At 52.3% G+C, this 17,655-nt stretch overlaps 6 protein-coding genes across 6 annotated transcripts; 3 read left to right on the top strand and 3 right to left on the bottom strand.

Annotated features, from left to right (window-relative positions):
• Nucleotides 1-451: 451 nt before the first annotated feature.
• PG985_015747 (uncharacterized protein) lies at nucleotides 452-1,225 on the bottom strand (the record flags this gene model as incomplete). The annotated part of the gene is made up of 1 exon (XM_066835513.1): nucleotides 452-1,225. One exon carries the CDS (start codon nucleotides 1,223-1,225, stop codon nucleotides 452-454), a length of 774 nt encoding a protein of 257 aa, XP_066676716.1.
• Nucleotides 1,226-2,163: 938 nt separating this feature from the next.
• PG985_015746 (glycoside hydrolase) lies at nucleotides 2,164-6,403 on the top strand (the record flags this gene model as incomplete). Its single annotated transcript, XM_066835512.1, has 6 exons — nucleotides 2,164-2,512; nucleotides 2,608-2,881; nucleotides 2,934-3,229; nucleotides 3,349-3,780; nucleotides 3,847-4,100; nucleotides 6,119-6,403. The coding sequence occupies 6 exons, from the start codon at nucleotides 2,164-2,166 to the stop codon at nucleotides 6,401-6,403; spliced, it is 1,890 nt and encodes a 629-aa protein (XP_066676715.1).
• A 1,834-nt stretch (nucleotides 6,404-8,237) lies between these two features.
• On the top strand, nucleotides 8,238-9,767 carry PG985_015745 (uncharacterized protein; the record flags this gene model as incomplete). Its single annotated transcript, XM_066835511.1, has 1 exon — nucleotides 8,238-9,767. One exon carries the CDS (start codon nucleotides 8,238-8,240, stop codon nucleotides 9,765-9,767), a length of 1,530 nt encoding a protein of 509 aa, XP_066676714.1.
• Nucleotides 9,768-10,379: 612 nt separating this feature from the next.
• Nucleotides 10,380-12,318, top strand: PG985_015744 (uncharacterized protein; the record flags this gene model as incomplete). The annotated part of the gene is made up of 2 exons (XM_066835510.1): nucleotides 10,380-11,825; nucleotides 11,881-12,318. The coding sequence occupies 2 exons, from the start codon at nucleotides 10,380-10,382 to the stop codon at nucleotides 12,316-12,318; spliced, it is 1,884 nt and encodes a 627-aa protein (XP_066676713.1).
• A 1,220-nt stretch (nucleotides 12,319-13,538) lies between these two features.
• Nucleotides 13,539-14,149, bottom strand: PG985_015743 (uncharacterized protein; the record flags this gene model as incomplete). The annotated part of the gene is made up of 2 exons (XM_066835509.1): nucleotides 13,539-13,741; nucleotides 13,882-14,149. 2 exons carry the CDS (start codon nucleotides 14,147-14,149, stop codon nucleotides 13,539-13,541), a joined length of 471 nt encoding a protein of 156 aa, XP_066676712.1.
• Nucleotides 14,150-16,059: 1,910 nt separating this feature from the next.
• PG985_015742 (uncharacterized protein) lies at nucleotides 16,060-16,766 on the bottom strand (the record flags this gene model as incomplete). Its single annotated transcript, XM_066835508.1, has 2 exons — nucleotides 16,060-16,622; nucleotides 16,682-16,766. 2 exons carry the CDS (start codon nucleotides 16,764-16,766, stop codon nucleotides 16,060-16,062), a joined length of 648 nt encoding a protein of 215 aa, XP_066676711.1.
• Between the last annotated feature and the right edge of the window lie 889 nt (nucleotides 16,767-17,655).

Genomic DNA, 17,655 nt, shown 5'->3' with positions numbered 1-17,655 from the left:
CGATAGCATCAAGATAGACAGTACTGGGCGGGGAATTCCATCCCTCACAGGGTGCCAATGTGTGGGTAATAGGGGAGGTCTGGCAACGGTCGGGGTAGGCACGAGCGCACCATTGTTAAAGAATAGAAACTAGATTCAAAGACGGGAAGGGAAAATAAAGACGCTTCCTTGCTAAGATGGCCGCTACACCGGGACGCTCACTCACCCATAGCCCCTTGGAAGTTTTGCCAGTTACTCTTGGATTGGTCTGGCGTCTTCTGCTGCCTTTCTTGACAAATATCTGGCCGCTTTTGAACCGAGTGCATAGAGAGGTGAGTACATATATGCCAGAAGGCGCAACTAAAAAAATCGAATGTTTTGGATGGTTGAATTCAATCACAGATGATCTATCTCATCGCTGCCGACCAGCGTCCAGCTCGGCCGTGGCCCGCCCATAAGGCCCGCCCGGGAGCTAGCATGGCCGCGTCCTGGTTGTCGCACGCGGCAGGGGCGCCGGCAGTTCCGTCCATCGCTGCGGATATTGCTGCGGTTGCAGCATTTCGGCCGGGGGCGGCGGCGGCGGGCCGGCCGAGTACTCTCCTCGTTCACCTCCTGCACTGAAGGAGCTGCTACTGCTGCTCCGTCGCCTCCGCCGCCGCCGCCGCCGTCGGTGCACTACTAGGAGCACGGCGGCTAGGATTAGCGCGACGACGGCGACGCTTACGCCTACGCTGAGGCCGATGGTCATGGCGGTGCCGTTGTTGTTATTGTCTTGCGGTGATGATGGCGATGATGGTGGTGGTGGTGGTGGCTGCGGCTGTTGCCCTTCTTGGCTGCCACCGGTCGACGATGAGGAAGGCAAGGGGAAATCGCGGTTGCCTGGCAGTTCCGGCAGTGTCCCTCCTCGTGAACCACCACTTGTCGAAGGCGCCGGCACGGCTTGGCTTTGCTTCCAGTCGGTGCCCGTAGCCCTGGGGGCGTTGGATGTTGTGGTGGTGGTGGTTGCTGTCCCTTCGTCTTCTTCGCGGCGGTGGTGTTTGATGTTCCACCCCATACCCGCTGGGGAGCCGATGGAGGATCCGGCCGTCGCCGTCTGCCAGGCCGAGGGACAGCACATGGCCACGATGCCGGTGTCGTCGGTGGCGGAGGGGTAGGGGGCGTCATGGTGATGGGGGCGGTTGGGGGCCAGGAACGAGAGGGGTTCATTTGTAGTTTGGTGGGTACTGGATATTATCTCAAAGTACATAAGTTACACCACAGAGTCTGTTTTAGACAGGAGTCGGGGAGGATGTGATTCAAAGTAGCCGCACCCGTGTTTCGACAAACTCCAGATATGAGGAATCAATCAATACAATCCCCTAAGTCAAATAACTTAAGAGAAGACAACAGCAGTGAGAGGTAGGTCTCTCTTTGATCGATCCTAGCCTCCAGGAGGGGGAGTGGACTGCCGGTACGGAGTAGCTCACTCATCCCTGGGCTCGGCAACTGCCAATGCTACATAACGAGGTTATCCTTGACTTCCTGGAAATCGACAAGGATATACTCTCTGTCTTTCTTATCGTTTCCTTCTTCGGTATGCGTACAGGATATTAGTATCATAGCGGTATGATGTAAATATCGAATCATGAATATTTGTCAAACTCGCTTTCAATACGATAAAATCTTTATGTAATTCTTAAGGGTTCATCAGCATCAACTTGTTCCAGACGAAGGCAGATACTTTAACCAATACTGCTGACCTGCGTGTCGAGCCCCTGCATTTTGCATTTTGGCGAGTGTGTTGTTGGTTGATTGCTTGTTTATATCGGATTCTTGGTCGTTGGAACCATGTAGCCAATGGGCGACGTTGCCGATCCGGGACGTCGTATTGTCATGCAAGGGCCGTTTGCTTCGAGCCAACAAAGTTACCGCGCCGGCCAACCAGGAGCTTCTGGGACGCCACCTAATATAACAAATACCGTTTGCCTGGGACCTCATGTTAAAATGTATGCACCATCCCAGCCATCATATGGCACCACCATGGGGTCTGAGCTCCCCCAAGGTTGCATGAGTGTCTCGGGAAGCAAACTCAAGTGAAAGCATGGCAGTCTGTCTCGCGTTTCTCCTTTTCCTCTCAAATTCCCGGGACTTCCCCAATTGGCCTCCAACCGGGCTGTGACAACAAAAGAGAAAACGGAGTGCGCGATGCTACAAACCAAAGAAGCCCGATTCCGGAAATCGTCACATTCGCCGGGGGCCCGAAAGGAGGGGGCCAACGGGCGAGTCCAGGAGACAGCAGAAGCGGCAGCAACACCTAACGGCGGAAGGGTTCGGTCAACGGCTCCTGTTTCTCGCTGGCGGCGGGTCCGCAAAACACTTGGCCTTCTCGGTTTCTTTGCTACCCTGTGCTTCTATCTATGCCGCTGGGTCGGGGACAACGCACTGGGTTTTGCACACTACAAACCGTCTGCGCTTGTCGACTGGGACGGCCGGAGAGAAGAAGTAAAGCAGGCTTTTATTACAAGCTGGGAGGGATATGTCAAAGATGCTTGGGGTAGGACCACGTTCCCTCCCTATTTTTTCACCTCTCAGACATATTTGTTGTCCTCAGTCTGTCGCCATTCCATACTGACCGCCCACTCGCAACAGGCAAGGATGTTTACAAGCCACGGTCTCACACCGGAGGCTACATGTCGCCCAAGGGGCTGGGCTGGATCATCATCGACAGCCTCGACACCATGATGCTGATGAACCTGACCGAGCCCCTGGCCGAGGCGCGCAAGTGGCTCCATCGTGACCTGACGTGGGACCAGGACCAGGACGTCAACACCTTCGAGACCACCATCCGCATGATGGGCGGGCTCCTGTCGGCGCACTACCTCGCCACCAAATTGCCCGACGTTGCGTCCAAGCGGGATTCCGTGTACCTAGCCAAGGCGACGGACCTCGCCGACCGCTTGCTCGCGGCCTTCGAGTCGCGGTCGGGCCTGCCCCTACGCCAGCGTCAACCTCGGCAAGAAGGCGGGCATACCGTCCCATGCTGACGGGGGTGCGTCTTCGACCGCCGAGGCCGCCACCGTCCAGCTCGAGATGAAGTATCTTTCGCATTTGACGGGCAACGACATATACTGGCGTAGGGCAGTAAGGGTCCTCCAGATACTTGACGACCAGAAGATGGAGGGCGGTTTGCTTCCCATTTTTGTGCACGCCGAGCACGGGGTCTTCACGACGCGGGAGATTCGACTTGGCAGTCGAGGAGATTCGTACTATGGTAAGTTTTGTCTTTCTAGTAAATGGAGCCGCAAAACCCCCAATACCATGATTGTTTTATCATTCATTTTTCTAAGCCCACTATGATAATTGTAAGCTAACCGAGCGTGAAACACAAAGAATACCTACCCAAGCAGTACCTCCAAACCGGCGAAGAGATCTACCTCGACATGTGGGACGAAGCCCTCGAAGGCATCAAAACCCACCTGGTGACCGAGACGAAGCACTCCCGACTCAAGTTTGTGGCGGAGTTGCCTTCGGGTGTCGGTGGTCCCTTGTCGCCCAAGATGGACCACCTGGTGTGCTTCCTCCCGGGCACCATTGCCCTGGGCGCCACGCAGGGCCGCACCCTGGCCGAGGCCCGCCTGGGGCTCGACTGGACCGAGCACCACGAAGACGACATGAAGCTGGCCGCCGAGCTGATGAAGACGTGCTGGGGCATGTACGCCGTGACCGGGACGGGACTCGCCCCGGAGATCGCCTGGTTCGAGGCCGACGACGACGACCTGAAGCCTGGCCCGGGATCCAGGAAGTCGCGCAAGCCAAGCGACTGTGAGTTAATATTCGGGAGATATCAGGAAATTTACATTACACGCACACTAACACAAACGAATCCAGCATTGCGAAACTGGAAAAGGGATTTCATCATCAAGCCCCTCGACGCCCACAACCTCCAACGACCCGAGACGGTCGAGAGCCTGTTCATGATGTACCGCATCACGGGCGACAACATGTACCGCGAGTGGGGCTGGAAGATCTTCCAGGCGTTCCAGGAGCACACGCGGACGCCGTTCCGGGACGGCTACACCAGCCTGGACGACGTCCGCACGGTGCCTCCGAGGGCGAGGGATAACATGGAGAGTTTCTGGCTGGTGAGTCAAAGACAGAAAATAGCACACAGAAACAGACAATCGCTTTTTCTTCCTCTCTGTCTCTATCTCTCTCCGTTGACGGATATTTGCTAACCCAAGACTGTTCGTTGTTGTATTAGGCTGAAACGTTGAAGTACCTCTATCTTTTGTTTTCCCCGGAGGATTACATGCCGCTTACCGAAGTGGTGTTCAACACCGAGGCTCATCTGTTCCCACGGTTCACACCCAAGGGTAGTCTAAGAACAGGCTGGGCGAGGGTTCCGCGCGGGTAGACGGGGTTCATCACCTATATATATAGAATTGGCTGTATAGAGAGTATACTCGAGCTTGGAAAAATGCATTCCAATGCGGTGGTTGGATTCCACGGGAACTGATGGTAGCCTCCAAATCCTTTTGTTATTGACAAAAGAAAACTCGGGAGGGTTCCCATCACACTCTCGCTTGTCCTATTTCAGAGCTTAGGCCCGGCGCCGCCTAAAATAAAAAAGACAAAAACATACAACACCGAGGATTCCCAGGTCGTCACCGACCCTAGTACTAATTCGGCTCTCTGCTGCTTATATATGGGAGAGCGGACGGGATCCCTAGTATTCAGCAGGATATGGTCGTATGTATCAGTTCTTGCTTTTTTTCAGGTCTATATAGCAGACAAGCGGCCTTTTTCCCTTACTCTAGCGATGGATCTGCAACAAGCTACGAAGCAGATCAAAGTCTCTCTCTTGTGACAGGCTTGCAGCACAACCAAGCCTGGCAGCCTGTAAGTTGTGGCAAAGGGCAGGGGGGTTGGTAGAACAAGGCGAATATAGCTAGACTCGGCTTCGCCGTCTTTGTGGAGGCGCATTGGATCCAGGCAACAGCTACGTGATAGGCGAGGACCAAATGCATCATGTAAAGCCTGTAATGTGTAGAGCCACCTGCGCTATATAATCTTCTGTAGAACATGATTCCCATCAAACTCTCGCTTGTGCTTAAGGTCCCATGCGTATTGGTCCCATCTCAGAGCGTAGGCCCGGCCCCTTATAAACTAGAAGGTAAGACATACGACACCGAGGTTCCCCCCAAAAGCCCTGAATTCAAAGCGGCACGTATTAGACGCTACCATCGTTTCCGTCCGCAGATCGCCAGGGGATAGTTTGCCACCTGTACATTATTCTTATTCACTTTTCATGTGGCATTTGTTTACGTATATGTTGAGCCTCGATACAACTTAGGAAATATTGAGTAACCGTTTTCTACCGCTCTTAGAATCCGTCATGGAACTTGTCCGTCACACACGACCCTAACGCCCTATTTGAAATTGGTCATTTTAGAGGTTTTAAAGACATAATTCAAGACTCCATCCGTTTATTCTCTTGTTTTTATGAGTTTGAAGGCTCTGGGACGTGAATCGATCAGTTTGGGAAGGTTCTGGATGTGATGATACAATCTCAGGTTCATGCCCGGTTTGCCGTCACCTCTCCCTTTAAGTGCAGGAGGATCTTCAGGCAAGACCATAGGGGGTCTAGGGACCTTAACTTCTGACGGTTGAGTGCTCATGAGGTGCGCAGCATCGCCTATTAGCAGTCAGGGACGAAAGAACCCGAACATGGAAGCCACTTGTAATTACTAACCCCAGGGTGAGTGGACAATGAGCTGCGCCGAGTCCCAATGGAGTTCGGCATCTCGCCTCATAGATATGAGAAGACCTTCTTGGTCTTTGATGCCCAACGACTGAGCAGAGGAAGCCTCTGGTGATTGGTCATGGTCGTGAGAGAAGGTAATCCTGGCCCTAACTCCTATGGCCTGCAGTTCAAGACGTTGTTCCTCTGACATCAACTCCATTGATTCCCTTGAAGGCGAAGGGTTGGAAAGAACAGCGCTAAACCCAATCATTAATACACAGCCATGAAGAATAGTGATTGATTGAAAACCGCATACATGATGTATAAGAGAAGCAAAGTGTTGAGTGCTTGCAAGTACCTGCTAACTTGCTTTCTCAGCGTGTCCACTTGCTGTACCACTGAGCTTTGCAACTGCAGTACGTTCTGCCGGTCGGTGTCCACTCCGGTGCCATGCTGTGCGATGGGTTGCTGCGAGGCGGACATCACAGGCTTAACGGCATCGGAGAACTGCTGCATGTGCTGAGAGACAGCCTGTATCACAAGTCTGAGTTCATACGCATGGTCAAAGTTCTCGTCCGTCGGGTGCCAGGCCACGACGTCTTTCAGTACCGATTGGAGACTGGTGCAGAAGTCGATGTTAGTTCTCCGCTCATCGCTGATGTTTTTGCCCTCTTCATGAGTCTTGAGGGCGGCTACAACTGAAGGTAGAAGAAAATAGGTTTCTTCCAAGATTTTCATTGAGTTGAGTGCCATGAATGATGAAGAACCGTAGGGAGATGTGGGCTGTAAAAGTTGGGAAGTCTAGAGAAGGGACTTGTTCCTACTATTTATACCATTTTTCTCTAGTCTCAAAGCTGCGATAAAGCCTGTCGCCTTGGGAAGACCAAGTGCCTGCTACATCACCGGGACCGTCTGTATGTTCTTCTGGCCAGCCCCATTCCAAATTCTGTGTCACCGACGGCTGCAGAGCTGACCACCCTCATGGACTCGAACCGCCTTGGCCAGAAGTGGCTGCATGGATGGAGGTGAGTTTGTGACGAATGACTGGCTGCATCATTGCTGAGGCTGTTTCCCTGCACGCCCGGCACATAGTACAGTTTCTTACCTTTATCTGTCCCGTGATGGCCTCGGTGGCCTCGGTGACCTCGGTGACCTCGGTGACCTTGATCCTACGTGGCTCAGAAGGCCTCAACCAGATTACTGAGGAGAAAGAAAATGTAATTTCTGGACAGATGATCAGAGGTGTTTGTACGTTTCCTCGTTTTGGCAGCTGCCTTTACTTCGGTGAGGGCGCCAATCTAGACTTGATATCCATGTCCCTCGAGAGAAGGGATATATACCATCACCATCTAGGCCCGGAGGCCTCGTTGACAAGGCTCATAGCAGTCCTCGCAGCCAAAGTTCATGGGAAAAATGTATTTACAGATCTTTATGAGGGTAGCCTGTAGACAGATGGTTGTACAATAACTGCCTTTGGAGGCTACAGAGTCGATCCGGAATATAAATTGCTACTCATCTACATCAAGGAGAAAGAGAACCTTCATCTCCCAAGAAGTTGCAGAAGGGAAGAAAAGCTTACTAGACTACGGCAACCCCAGCTCAAGGCGGAGAACCTCATCCCACGATGACTAATAAGGAACACTTTACCCATCCCAGAACAACACCCAATCTCCCCCCAAGAGAAGATTTCGATGAAGCAAAGAAGCGCTTCTGCCCCGAGTACCTCCTGGTTAATAGGAGTTCGGATCGCATATCGCAAACAGATACTAGATACTCGAGACTAGTGGTGAAACGACTCACCGGTCTCGTGTTTGTTCATCGCGGACTTTACGAACACGCATTCAACATAGTCGAAAACTCAGTGGGCGCGATAAAGAACGGATTGCGAAATGGGTTTAATCTTCAGGAGCTGGACGTCACTATCACGGCGGAAGTAGACGAGGCGTTTCTAGCCCACGACGTGGTGGCAAGCCGGGTTACCAATCTCAAGGGCCCATGGTATCATTACATCACCAAGCAGATCCTTAACACTTACCTTGTCACCAAACCCATCATCGCCGATGCATCCATTCATCCTCACGGAAAACCAAGCCTTGCGAAAACAGGCCAACGGTCCAAGGATAGAGTCCCTGGCCTCTATAACTTGTTACAGCAACAGGTGTTTAAGAATGAGGGCCTCACTGTGCAACTCGACCTGCGAGAAGAAGATCTAGCCAAAGTCATTGCCCACTACTGCTACCACCTAGAAACATATACCGCATCTCCCCACTCAAAGAAGGCACGCGACACTGTGATATATCAGCTGTTCGAGCCGACAATGTGGAAGGGATACAGTAAACACTACAGCGACTTTCATGCGCTCGTAACGGCAATTAGAGATCGCTCCACGGAGTATTATGGTGCCGACTGTTACAAGCAGCGCCATTTGCTTCTATGCCCGCCCTTGATAATGGTGTTCTTTTCTACCGACTTGATCAAACTCACGAGAGAAAAAACTTCATTGTATGAGCCAAACTATGCTGAACTCTTTGGCACGATGATGGCTTCTATTTCGTCCTTTGTCGGCATCTCAGAGGACAACTGCGATTACAAATACAACTTCATACTCGAGATTGCCTATACTGGGCTCGGACTGGGCTATGACAGGGTTCAGGACACAGCAAGAGATCCCCTTACCGGTGAAGAGTTGACGGGCAAGGCCATATTTCAAAGCCGTGTGTACCGGGCCATGATCGACGTAGCCCTGAAACTTCGACGCAATAAAGAATACAAGGACCTCTTGTTCTCTTCCTGTACACGCTTGGCCGACCTCAGCAGATCGGGTGAAAATTATCAATCGGGTTACAACGATGGCAACCTGAAGCTATGGCCCGAGAACGTGGACGGCATCCACCGCAAACTAAAAGCCATCCACGGAGGGTTGTATCCTCAGTCTCATCTTGTTGTTGCCGACGATCCGGCAGCGGAGATCGCTGCACGCGTGTGGATCGATAAGAAAGGCAAACTCGAACGCGAGGACTTGATGGATAGACCCCTATTATACCACGAGTGGCTAGAATCTGGTCTCGGATATGATCATGCCAAGATCGTACTAGACCTCAAAAGCAACTTCAAAGTAAATACAATAGAGGGCCCCCAAACCGGAAACAACGAAGACGGTCGTGATACGGAACCTGACGACGAACGAGAGGATATAATCTTTTCAACGCCGGGTGACATCAAGGACGCATTTAAACGGTTGGCTGAGCGATCTGAACAGGCTGTGGATGTTTGGATCGCTGGATTGGTTCATGTATTCTTCAAGCTTTCTGGCGCGGAAGAGAAACTCAACAACGTGGCAGTCTACCATAATGCCCTGAGTGGCAGATTCAAGGAGTTGGATTACTGGTTGGAGCATGAGAACAATATCGATATCAATGCCTCATCGGGCCTCCATGGCACTCCACTGAGCGCGGCATGTGTCGGAGGCCATTGGAACGCCGTCGATGTACTTATAAGGCACGGGGCCGATGTGAACCGCGGAACCCCGGATTTCGATCGACGGCCCTTGAATGCTGCATGCGAAAAAGGTGACAACGAGATTGTTGAGTTGTTGGTTCGGGAAGGGGCTGTAGTCGACCACGTCCCCGGAGTCGGGAGGACCGCTCTTGAGGCGGCCTCAGAGATGGGTCGCATCGACATCGTCAGGACTTCGCTGCAACAACTGGACAAAGAGGCCGAGGAGAATGCCACCAAAGGACTGTCCAATTGGGCACCATCTTGGGTGTCGCGTCTGTTCTCCAGACCGAAAGAAGACTCTGGGGATGGCACCAGTATAGGCAGACAGCAACAGCTAGTCAGAGCACTAACGGCGGCGCATAACCATGCACAACATGAGATCGTTGCACTGCTGCAAGAAGAGGGGGTCGAATTAGCCACTCAACCGCAGGCACCACCTTTCCGTCCACATCTACCAAGGAAGGAGTATGGGAATTTGCCCACCCCGCCGGCTCAGATAGGGACCTGCTCGTGTTTGATCGACGAACTTGAGCGGAAACTCTATCGAATCCGGCTTGGCCGCGGTTGAACCAACCCGCATGCGCAGGTTCAATCTGGTGTGTCTGTGGTCATGCGAGTTGGAGATACCAGGGGGCCGGCTCGTGGCCATTGGTTGGGAGAGCTTTGGCGTTGCAGTTCCACTCAGTGCGCCGGGTTGCCATTCAGTTTGATTTAGATATTGTTTCGCGGCCGGAGTTGGTTTTCTTTGTCCATTTTTCCAGTAAGTACTTCGCGGGTTTTGTGTGACGAATCGGAAGAACACATAGACGTTTTTACACTTTGATATATGCATTTCCTAGATGATTCGCCATGTCGCAGAAGGGTGGCAGACTATGGGTGCCAAGGTGCTGCGACCTGCAGCCTGGTGAAGCAGTTGCCTGGGTGCGCGCAATGGTTATTCCATGTACCATGTACGTAGCACTTTAGTGATATGTTGCAATACCCATGTGCATCAACGTGTCAGCGACAGATGCACAGCCTTCCCCGTTGGGAGGTGAAAATAAGCTGGCCAATTGTATGCATCGAGTCACCCTCATGATGAATTGGCGCAATTATCAGCTTTGTGTCCGGTCGCAGCCTGATGAGAATTTCTCCCCTTCTACATGTTTGGCTCTCTTGCCACGTTCGTGCCATCTTTACCATGACAGAAACCATATACTGCCCGATCCGAAAAGATCAGGTGCGGCTTATGAAGTTTGTTCGGAATGAGCAACAGAAGATCACCGCTATCCTCATATCCTTCTCAGTGGAAAACCTCCCAAAGTTTCAGGCGCTCTCTTACGTTTGGGCTTCCGAAACGGGCGAAATTGCCAAGAACTGGTCTATTCATATAGGCGAAAGCGCCCTCCCCGTCCTTGACACTTTGAGGCCTTTTGTCCAGGCCTTGGTCCGCAGGGGAAAGCTTTTGGATGGGAGTTGGTGGTGGATTGACTATATATGTATTAACCAGCTCGATACGGGCGAGCGGGACGAGCAGGTCCAGCTTATGCAGTACGTGTATGCCCGGGCTGACCATGTCATTGCTTGGCTTGGTGAGGAGTCCGAAGAGAGCGACCTTGCTCTTGATTTTATTGGGCTTTTGGACGACAGGATGCAACAACCCTTCAAACTCGACGAACTCCGCTCCACCTTACAGGGTGACCAGTATGGTCGGTATTGGAAGGCACTTGAAGACTTTCTCTCGCGCCGGTGGTGGTCCCGGAACTGGACCGTACAGGAATTCGTTATACCCCCACGCCTCTCGTTCTGGTGTGGTATGCGCGATATCACCCGGCTCGCTGTTTGCCGTAGTCTTACCGCAGTGGATAGGTGTACGTCGACCGGCTTCAAGGATAAGCCAGCCTTCCGTTATGCATATAATCGGAAAAGAGCCCTGGACTTGTATGGAGAGGCGTCGAAGAGAAGGCAGAATGCAGTGGCCAGTTTGAGCCTACCACTCCTGTCGCTCGCCTCCTACTTCTCTTGTATGGACGCAGGTGACGATCGCGACAGACTATACGGTCTTACAGCGTTGGCTACAGATGGGAATTTGTTGCGCGTTGACTACGACGCCAGCACCGAGGAGGTTTATATACGGTTTGCACAGGCTTTCATCGACAACCACAAGTCTCTCGACGTTATATGTTTCGCCAGCGGACACAGCGCTCTTACACCTACGAAACCCGGCCAGAAGAAATTGCCATCATGGGTACCTGATTGGCGTAGGGAGGCGAGCCTCTCAGTTTCATTCATGGTCAGCCAGAGCTCTTCTGTCCATATCGGGAACATGCGGCCCGCTCGTTTTCGTGACAAGGAAGCTTCAGTCCGCTATACGGCATCCGGGGACAAGGCAGCTATATATAAATTTCAAGACTGGTCGCTTCTCACGCGAGGTGTGATTCTCGATACAGTCGATGGGCTGGTCGGATCCGAAGACTCTGGAATGGTCCAGAGCTCATCGGATTGGAACTTAAACATTCAGCAACAGTCAGGACACTGCTATGATGATCCAGGCTGCCATCGTTCCTCAATCAGTATCCTGGAAACTATCTGCAGGAGCTTGGTCCTCGATCGACATGATCGATTCTTGCGCTACCCCATGCCTGCTGTTTTTCCTGGAATTTACAAGACTGTGTGCTCTAATGACCAGACAAGAACCGCAGTCACGCGACGTGCCCAAAGAATTAGCACAATGGTATTGCTGTGCAAAAACACTCCAAATTTGCGGACAGACCTTCGAAGAAATCCTTGATGAAAGCCTTCAATCACTCGAATGTCACGGTCACGGTTCTGGAGGCTTCGTTCCGAACTTGGACGAATTCGTCCAGGACTCCTTTATCGGTAGATTCTTCGATACAGTGGTTAGAATGTCGCTACGCTTGATGATTAGTTATAATGGACGAATCGGCATGGTCCCAGAGAAGGCGATGAAAGGAGACCTGGTTTGTATCTTGTATGGATGTAGCGTGCCTGTCATTCTGCGAGACATGGCAGGGGACGATGGGTTTTCTGTTGTGGGCGAATGTTTCCTGGATGGTGGCATGGACGGATCGATCCTGAAAGAGACAGGATTTCTGGAAAAGACATTTCTCATCAATTGAAATCTTGGTGTCCGTGAGCATGGCTATATGCTTACCGGGATCTCCTGGGCATAAGGGCTAAGTTAAACTGCATCTAGGCTCTGTTTTTACAGTCACAATTCCTAGCACCATAGTTGTGAATTACTATGTGGCAATTAGCGAGCCGTATATAAAAGAATGATGGAACTCGAAGTAGATATTACATGAACCGGCATGAGGTTTCTGCTTTGCATCCACTGTGGCTGCAGCTCATGCATGCATCTGGATGAATCTGGATAGACCACATGGTAAGCAAAGCCATATTGGTTCGAGCAAAGATTTGGTCATATAGCTGAGCTCCGTGTATAAGGAAGTCTATGCTTGGCAATTGGATGGATGGGGATGAAAGAAACCATGTCAAGGGTGGATCTTGAATACTACCAAATAACAATCCTCCTCAGATCGCCAGGCTTCGACCCCTGGCAATTTCTCGTCACTCAGCAATTCCCACTATGCCTGGCAGCGGTTCAGAAATCATACAAGCACCGTGAAGTTTGCATGACAACTCCCGTTCTGTCAAGGCTCCCGGTCTGTTGAGCATCTACGTCGATGCTTCCCGAATGAGTGGCTTGGCGTTAGCAGTTCGACTTGGCGCTTCTGCATTCTACATTACGCTTACTCTGATGCATGTACAGCTGCCATGGCCCTAGCCGGATGTTGTTGAGGTCGAATCCACAGCCGGCGACACATGTCTAAGGGGAGCGGAAGAGAAACATGCACATGGAAAGTCACGACGAAGGTAATCATTTACCAGCCAATGCACCATAAGCCCTAGACTGGGCAGAGTAGTAGAACTCATAAGGTTAAGTGTTCATTATTGTATATCCTACTACAAGAGCGAATATGGGTTGTGTAGTTAAGGACCGGACTATGCCGATAATTTGGGTATCCATCTCGAACCTAAATGCCCTCATCAGGTCCCAAACCTCATCGCCTCATAACCCTGCTCCCCTAAGTGGTAATCCAGATGGAGATCCCAAATCAAATGCCCCGGTACCCTTTGCCCATCTATGTGCAGCAGTAAGCCGTGGTGACGTCGACGACGGGTCCCGCCAGTCTAATGGTATTGCCTTTGCGCCGATCATTAAAAGCCCCCAGTACGGAATGGTATCCTAATCCTTCCGTGTGATGCGCCCAGAAATTCCAAAATGCGATGCCGTAGAAAAACAAATTGATGTGAAGTGAGTTAGCACGACCTAGTTTTACAGGGCCAGTGCCGCCAGGGCAGCAGCGGCACCCATGAAGCCATAGCCCACTTCGGGTCGCATCGCAGCGCTCTCGTCCGATTGCGTTGGGGCGGCGGCGCCAACGGCCGAGGTCACGGCAGCGGAGGCTTTGGCGACCTCGGACGGCGAAGGGTTTTCGGAGACGCTCTGGCAAATCTTGGGCGCCAGGTCTTGGAGCTCTGGAGGTAATAAGATGTCAGTATGAGGTTGATGTTGAGAGATTACCACCAACAAAGCGGCATATCGCCTTCACATATGCCATAGCACAGTAGAAGAAGAAAAAGATCGGGGAAGAGAAAGAAGGAGGGGAAAAACGTACTGTCCACATCAGCCTTGTCGCAACCGCTGCTAATGGCAATGCAGAAGCCGATGCCCTTGAGGAAGTCCTGGCGTTTGGGCCCGCAGACGCAGCTAAAATCGCCCGGCGAGCAGCCGACGTCGGTCGCTTGGTCCCGGTAGCACTTTAGGGCGCACTGGGGGAGCTGGGCTACTACGGACGAGAGGTCGGACGAGGTCGAGTTACTGGCCGACGACTGGGCAGCTGCAGCTGCAGCAAATAGCGACAGGGCGAAATGGGTAATCTGCATGACGTCGTTTGTTGACTTTTTTGGTTGGTGGTTTGGGGTGAGTGAGCAAGGTGTGTCTTGCTAAAAGGTCTCGGATCGAACGGAGCTACTGGATCAACGACAAAGAAGCAAGTAGCTAACGGCGATGTTGGTCTTTCTTGGTTGGATTGACGATTCAAAACGAGCGACTTGGGCGTTTAAATGGAATTGGCTATCGTCAGGTTTGGTATAGTAGAGTATAAAGCAAGATGAAGAAATCTATGGTAGATGCAAGTAACAATTTCAAGGTGGGACGAAGACGGGTTTAAGAGGAAAGGAAGACGCAGGAAGGAAGATGGTTGTGTGCCTAATGTTGAAACCCGGTCTGCATCCTGATCTGATCCTTGGGCGGTTGTACATGGTGGGAAATGGAATTGTAGATCCCAAAACCGATCTGGCTCTGGGCCGCCCCAGCCCAGCCAGCCCTGCCAATTGCGAAATCCAGCACAGCCCAGTGATACGCGCGGCACCGTAACGAGAGGGAAAGCCGGGGAAACTCGCCCGCAAAAAGCGCTGCCGGATCGCCTGCAAGAAAGAATCTGGGTGATGATGTGTGCAGTTCCCGCTTTTCCTTCCCTCGTGTTGGAGCGTGCAGGCCGTTGGTAGGTTGGAGAGTGGGATTGGCAGACGTCTGACGTATGACTGCGCCCCCAGTATACGGCGTTAGAGGGTTGGACGGCAACTTCGTATTTGAAACGGGTCGCGACACACGCAAGAGCATCTGTGCCACTTTAAGCTTAACATGAATGGACCGGCCAGCGAACCCTTTTTTCCTTCGTTTGACCGTTTCCTGGGCACTAATAAATGGACGCTACTCCGTACAGAATTTCAGATTCAAAATGCTTGCTGCTGGCGACATTGAGCACATACAATTGGGATGACTGCAGAGGATCTTATTCGATCAACTAGCACAGACGAACTGGCCGGGATGTGTGGGTTCTGATACTTTATTTGGATTACTACATATAATCCGGTTGGCGAGGCGGCTGTGTCCCTAAAGTCCGACGTGCTTGCGCGGCAGCTTGACAGGGAAACCAGCTTGCCAATAGCAGCCCGTCTGCCAAGTCAAGCTGCCAATTGCCCTCCAACGGCCCAACCGTTGCAAAAGTCAAACCTCGCCGTCGGGATCACCCTCGTCCCGTCTTCTGCTTTAACGGCGGGCCGCGTGATGGTTCATTCCCGTTTTCTGGATCTTGACTACTGAACTCAATCGCCATCCTGACTTTTACCTAGATAGGGGCATTTTCAGTTTCAACTTGGGCGTACAAGTTGTGTGCCCCGCCACCCGGCATGGTTTCAACTCAACGATCTTGTGACTACGGGCTCCTACTGGAATGCATTGAAATCCAAATCGTGTTCCCTTGCAGAGTCAGAAGAACAATACACCAGCTGGCTTGCAGGCGGCCTCAGCTCCAAATGCCAAGCCTTTCGCTCAATAATGGTCGACACTGAGACTTGTGATTGTCACAACTAGCAGCGATCTGCCCGTCCCAATGCAAGTTCATCAGATGTGCAAGAGCAGCCAATCAACGCGGAAAAATGGGGTAAAAGCGTGTAGTTCAATCTGAATGTCTTTGTGTCTTGATCTTTCCCTAGATGTCCGCCCACTCTTTCTTTCTAGACTAAGCTTCTGGAAAATACAGGCCTGGACCAAGCCGCCCCTTTTCGACCACTCTATGTATGACACATATCGTACATGTAACGACCGCTATGCACCAACCCAAAAATCGAGACCCTAATCGACTGAGATGATCAACCGGTAAAAAAAGAAAAGAGAAAAAGAAGAAGAAAATGAAAGCAACACCCTGATACGCGAGTGGTGCTCAATGCGCCTCATTTGGAGGAGGCTCACAGAAGTCATTCGTCAACCGGCAGTCTACTCGTCACCTTGCTCATATGGCTTGACCGGCCCAGTCGGCTTGGCCTGGTAAAAAGTCAGACGAGAACACCTTCATGGCAGCTGTTGCAGGCAAGGGGGTGCTAGCTATACTTACCACGCCGCTCTGGGAGTGCGATCGGGACATGGTGCGGGTGCTCAAGGTCGACTTGGGCCACTTGGGCGGCTGAGCACTACCACCGGGCGGGTGGGGGAAACCACCCGTGGGGAGCGGCCAGGGCGGGAGGGACAGGCCGGTGCCGTGGCCGTGGCCCTTGCCCTTACCCACCGGCGGCCACGCGCCCGGAGGGGGAGGGAATTGGCCTGGGTTGGGACCCCAAGCCTTCCCATCCCCGTTGTCAGACTCGGCGATGCCGCCGTGGCCGGGCAGCGGCCCCTCGAAGTTCGTCGGGTATGCGCCGTGGGGAGGAGCCGAGCTGGAAGGGCGGTGGTGGCGGCCTGTACCGGTCGGGCGGGGGCGGCTGTGGTGGGGGAATCCTCCCGTTCCTGTTGCGCCGTGGTGCTGTCCATCGTATGTCTTGGAGAAGTGGCGAGGCTCGGCTAATTCTTGAGCGTTGGCTGTTCATCATCAGCACACGTTGCTTGAGAACAGAGTGCAGTCAGGTCATCGAACTTACAGCCAGAGGTATCCCGGAGGTTGTAAGGCAGTTCAGCCTGGGCGTATGCCACCAAGAAGGAAACGACGAGTCCGGTGAACTTCATTTTGAAAAGATGGAAAATGCGCTTGATACGAAGGAAGTAAAGAAGGTGAAGAGTATAAGCAAAGGCTGATGGACAGAAGGGAAGCTTGGGCTATTTATCCTTTGCTCTATGGATCTTGTTGGTCTGCTGGGAGTATTAGAATACACTCGGGCTTGAGGCCAGTCATATATGTACTCATGGCAGCTGCTCAGGTAGCCGCGCGTCTTGGACGTTGGCGTCGGTATCTTAGCCCCCCTCTATGGCTTCCCAGCACGGCAGCTTCGGTAAGGAAACGCATTGCCGATCGCAGGCGCCCGCCAGCTTGGCAGGGGGACGTCACTATTCAACGTACGTCTTACTGGGCGATTTGAAGCCATCGGTTTGAGGTTCATTGCCCAAAAGAAGCCCCCAGTTTGGAATCCTGCACGTTGATCATGGCTGATCGTTCTCTGATTAATTGCTTTTTGGGCTATGGTGTCCACTACCGCAAGTCATGCTAGTCAGCAAAGTGCAGCCAGGATTAGACTGGGAGTTAGTTCTACATAGATGGAACCCGCTTCTTGTTTCTAATCTGAGCGGTATCCCGCGATTCAAGCTGGCCGTGATAACGACATGCTGCATATCCCGTTCAGGGGTTCGGATCCCCAATTCTCGTCGTTGGGTGCGATTTTGGTGGGTTGCAGTGGGGGGACCGTTCCTTAGTGCGGGAACTCCTTCCAGCAGTTCGAGCCCGAAGACGGGTAGTTGGCTGGACTGATCTAAGAATAAGCTGACCGTAGCAGTAAAAAGGCGAAAAAGAAACAAAATCTGGAGAGAGGCACTCTGGACGAAACAAACGACCAAGCGGCATCATGCCTAGTTCGCCAACATCCTTGGGCAAATCGACCACTTTGCGTAATCGTGCGCGGCG

This window comes from Apiospora marii, assembly GCF_038362585.1.
Source record: "Apiospora marii strain CBS 49790 chromosome Unknown utg000013l_segment0_segment0, whole genome shotgun sequence".
Taxonomy (NCBI): Eukaryota; Fungi; Ascomycota; class Sordariomycetes; order Amphisphaeriales; family Apiosporaceae; genus Apiospora; species Apiospora marii.
This window is presented reverse-complemented; position numbering and strand designations above follow the sequence as displayed.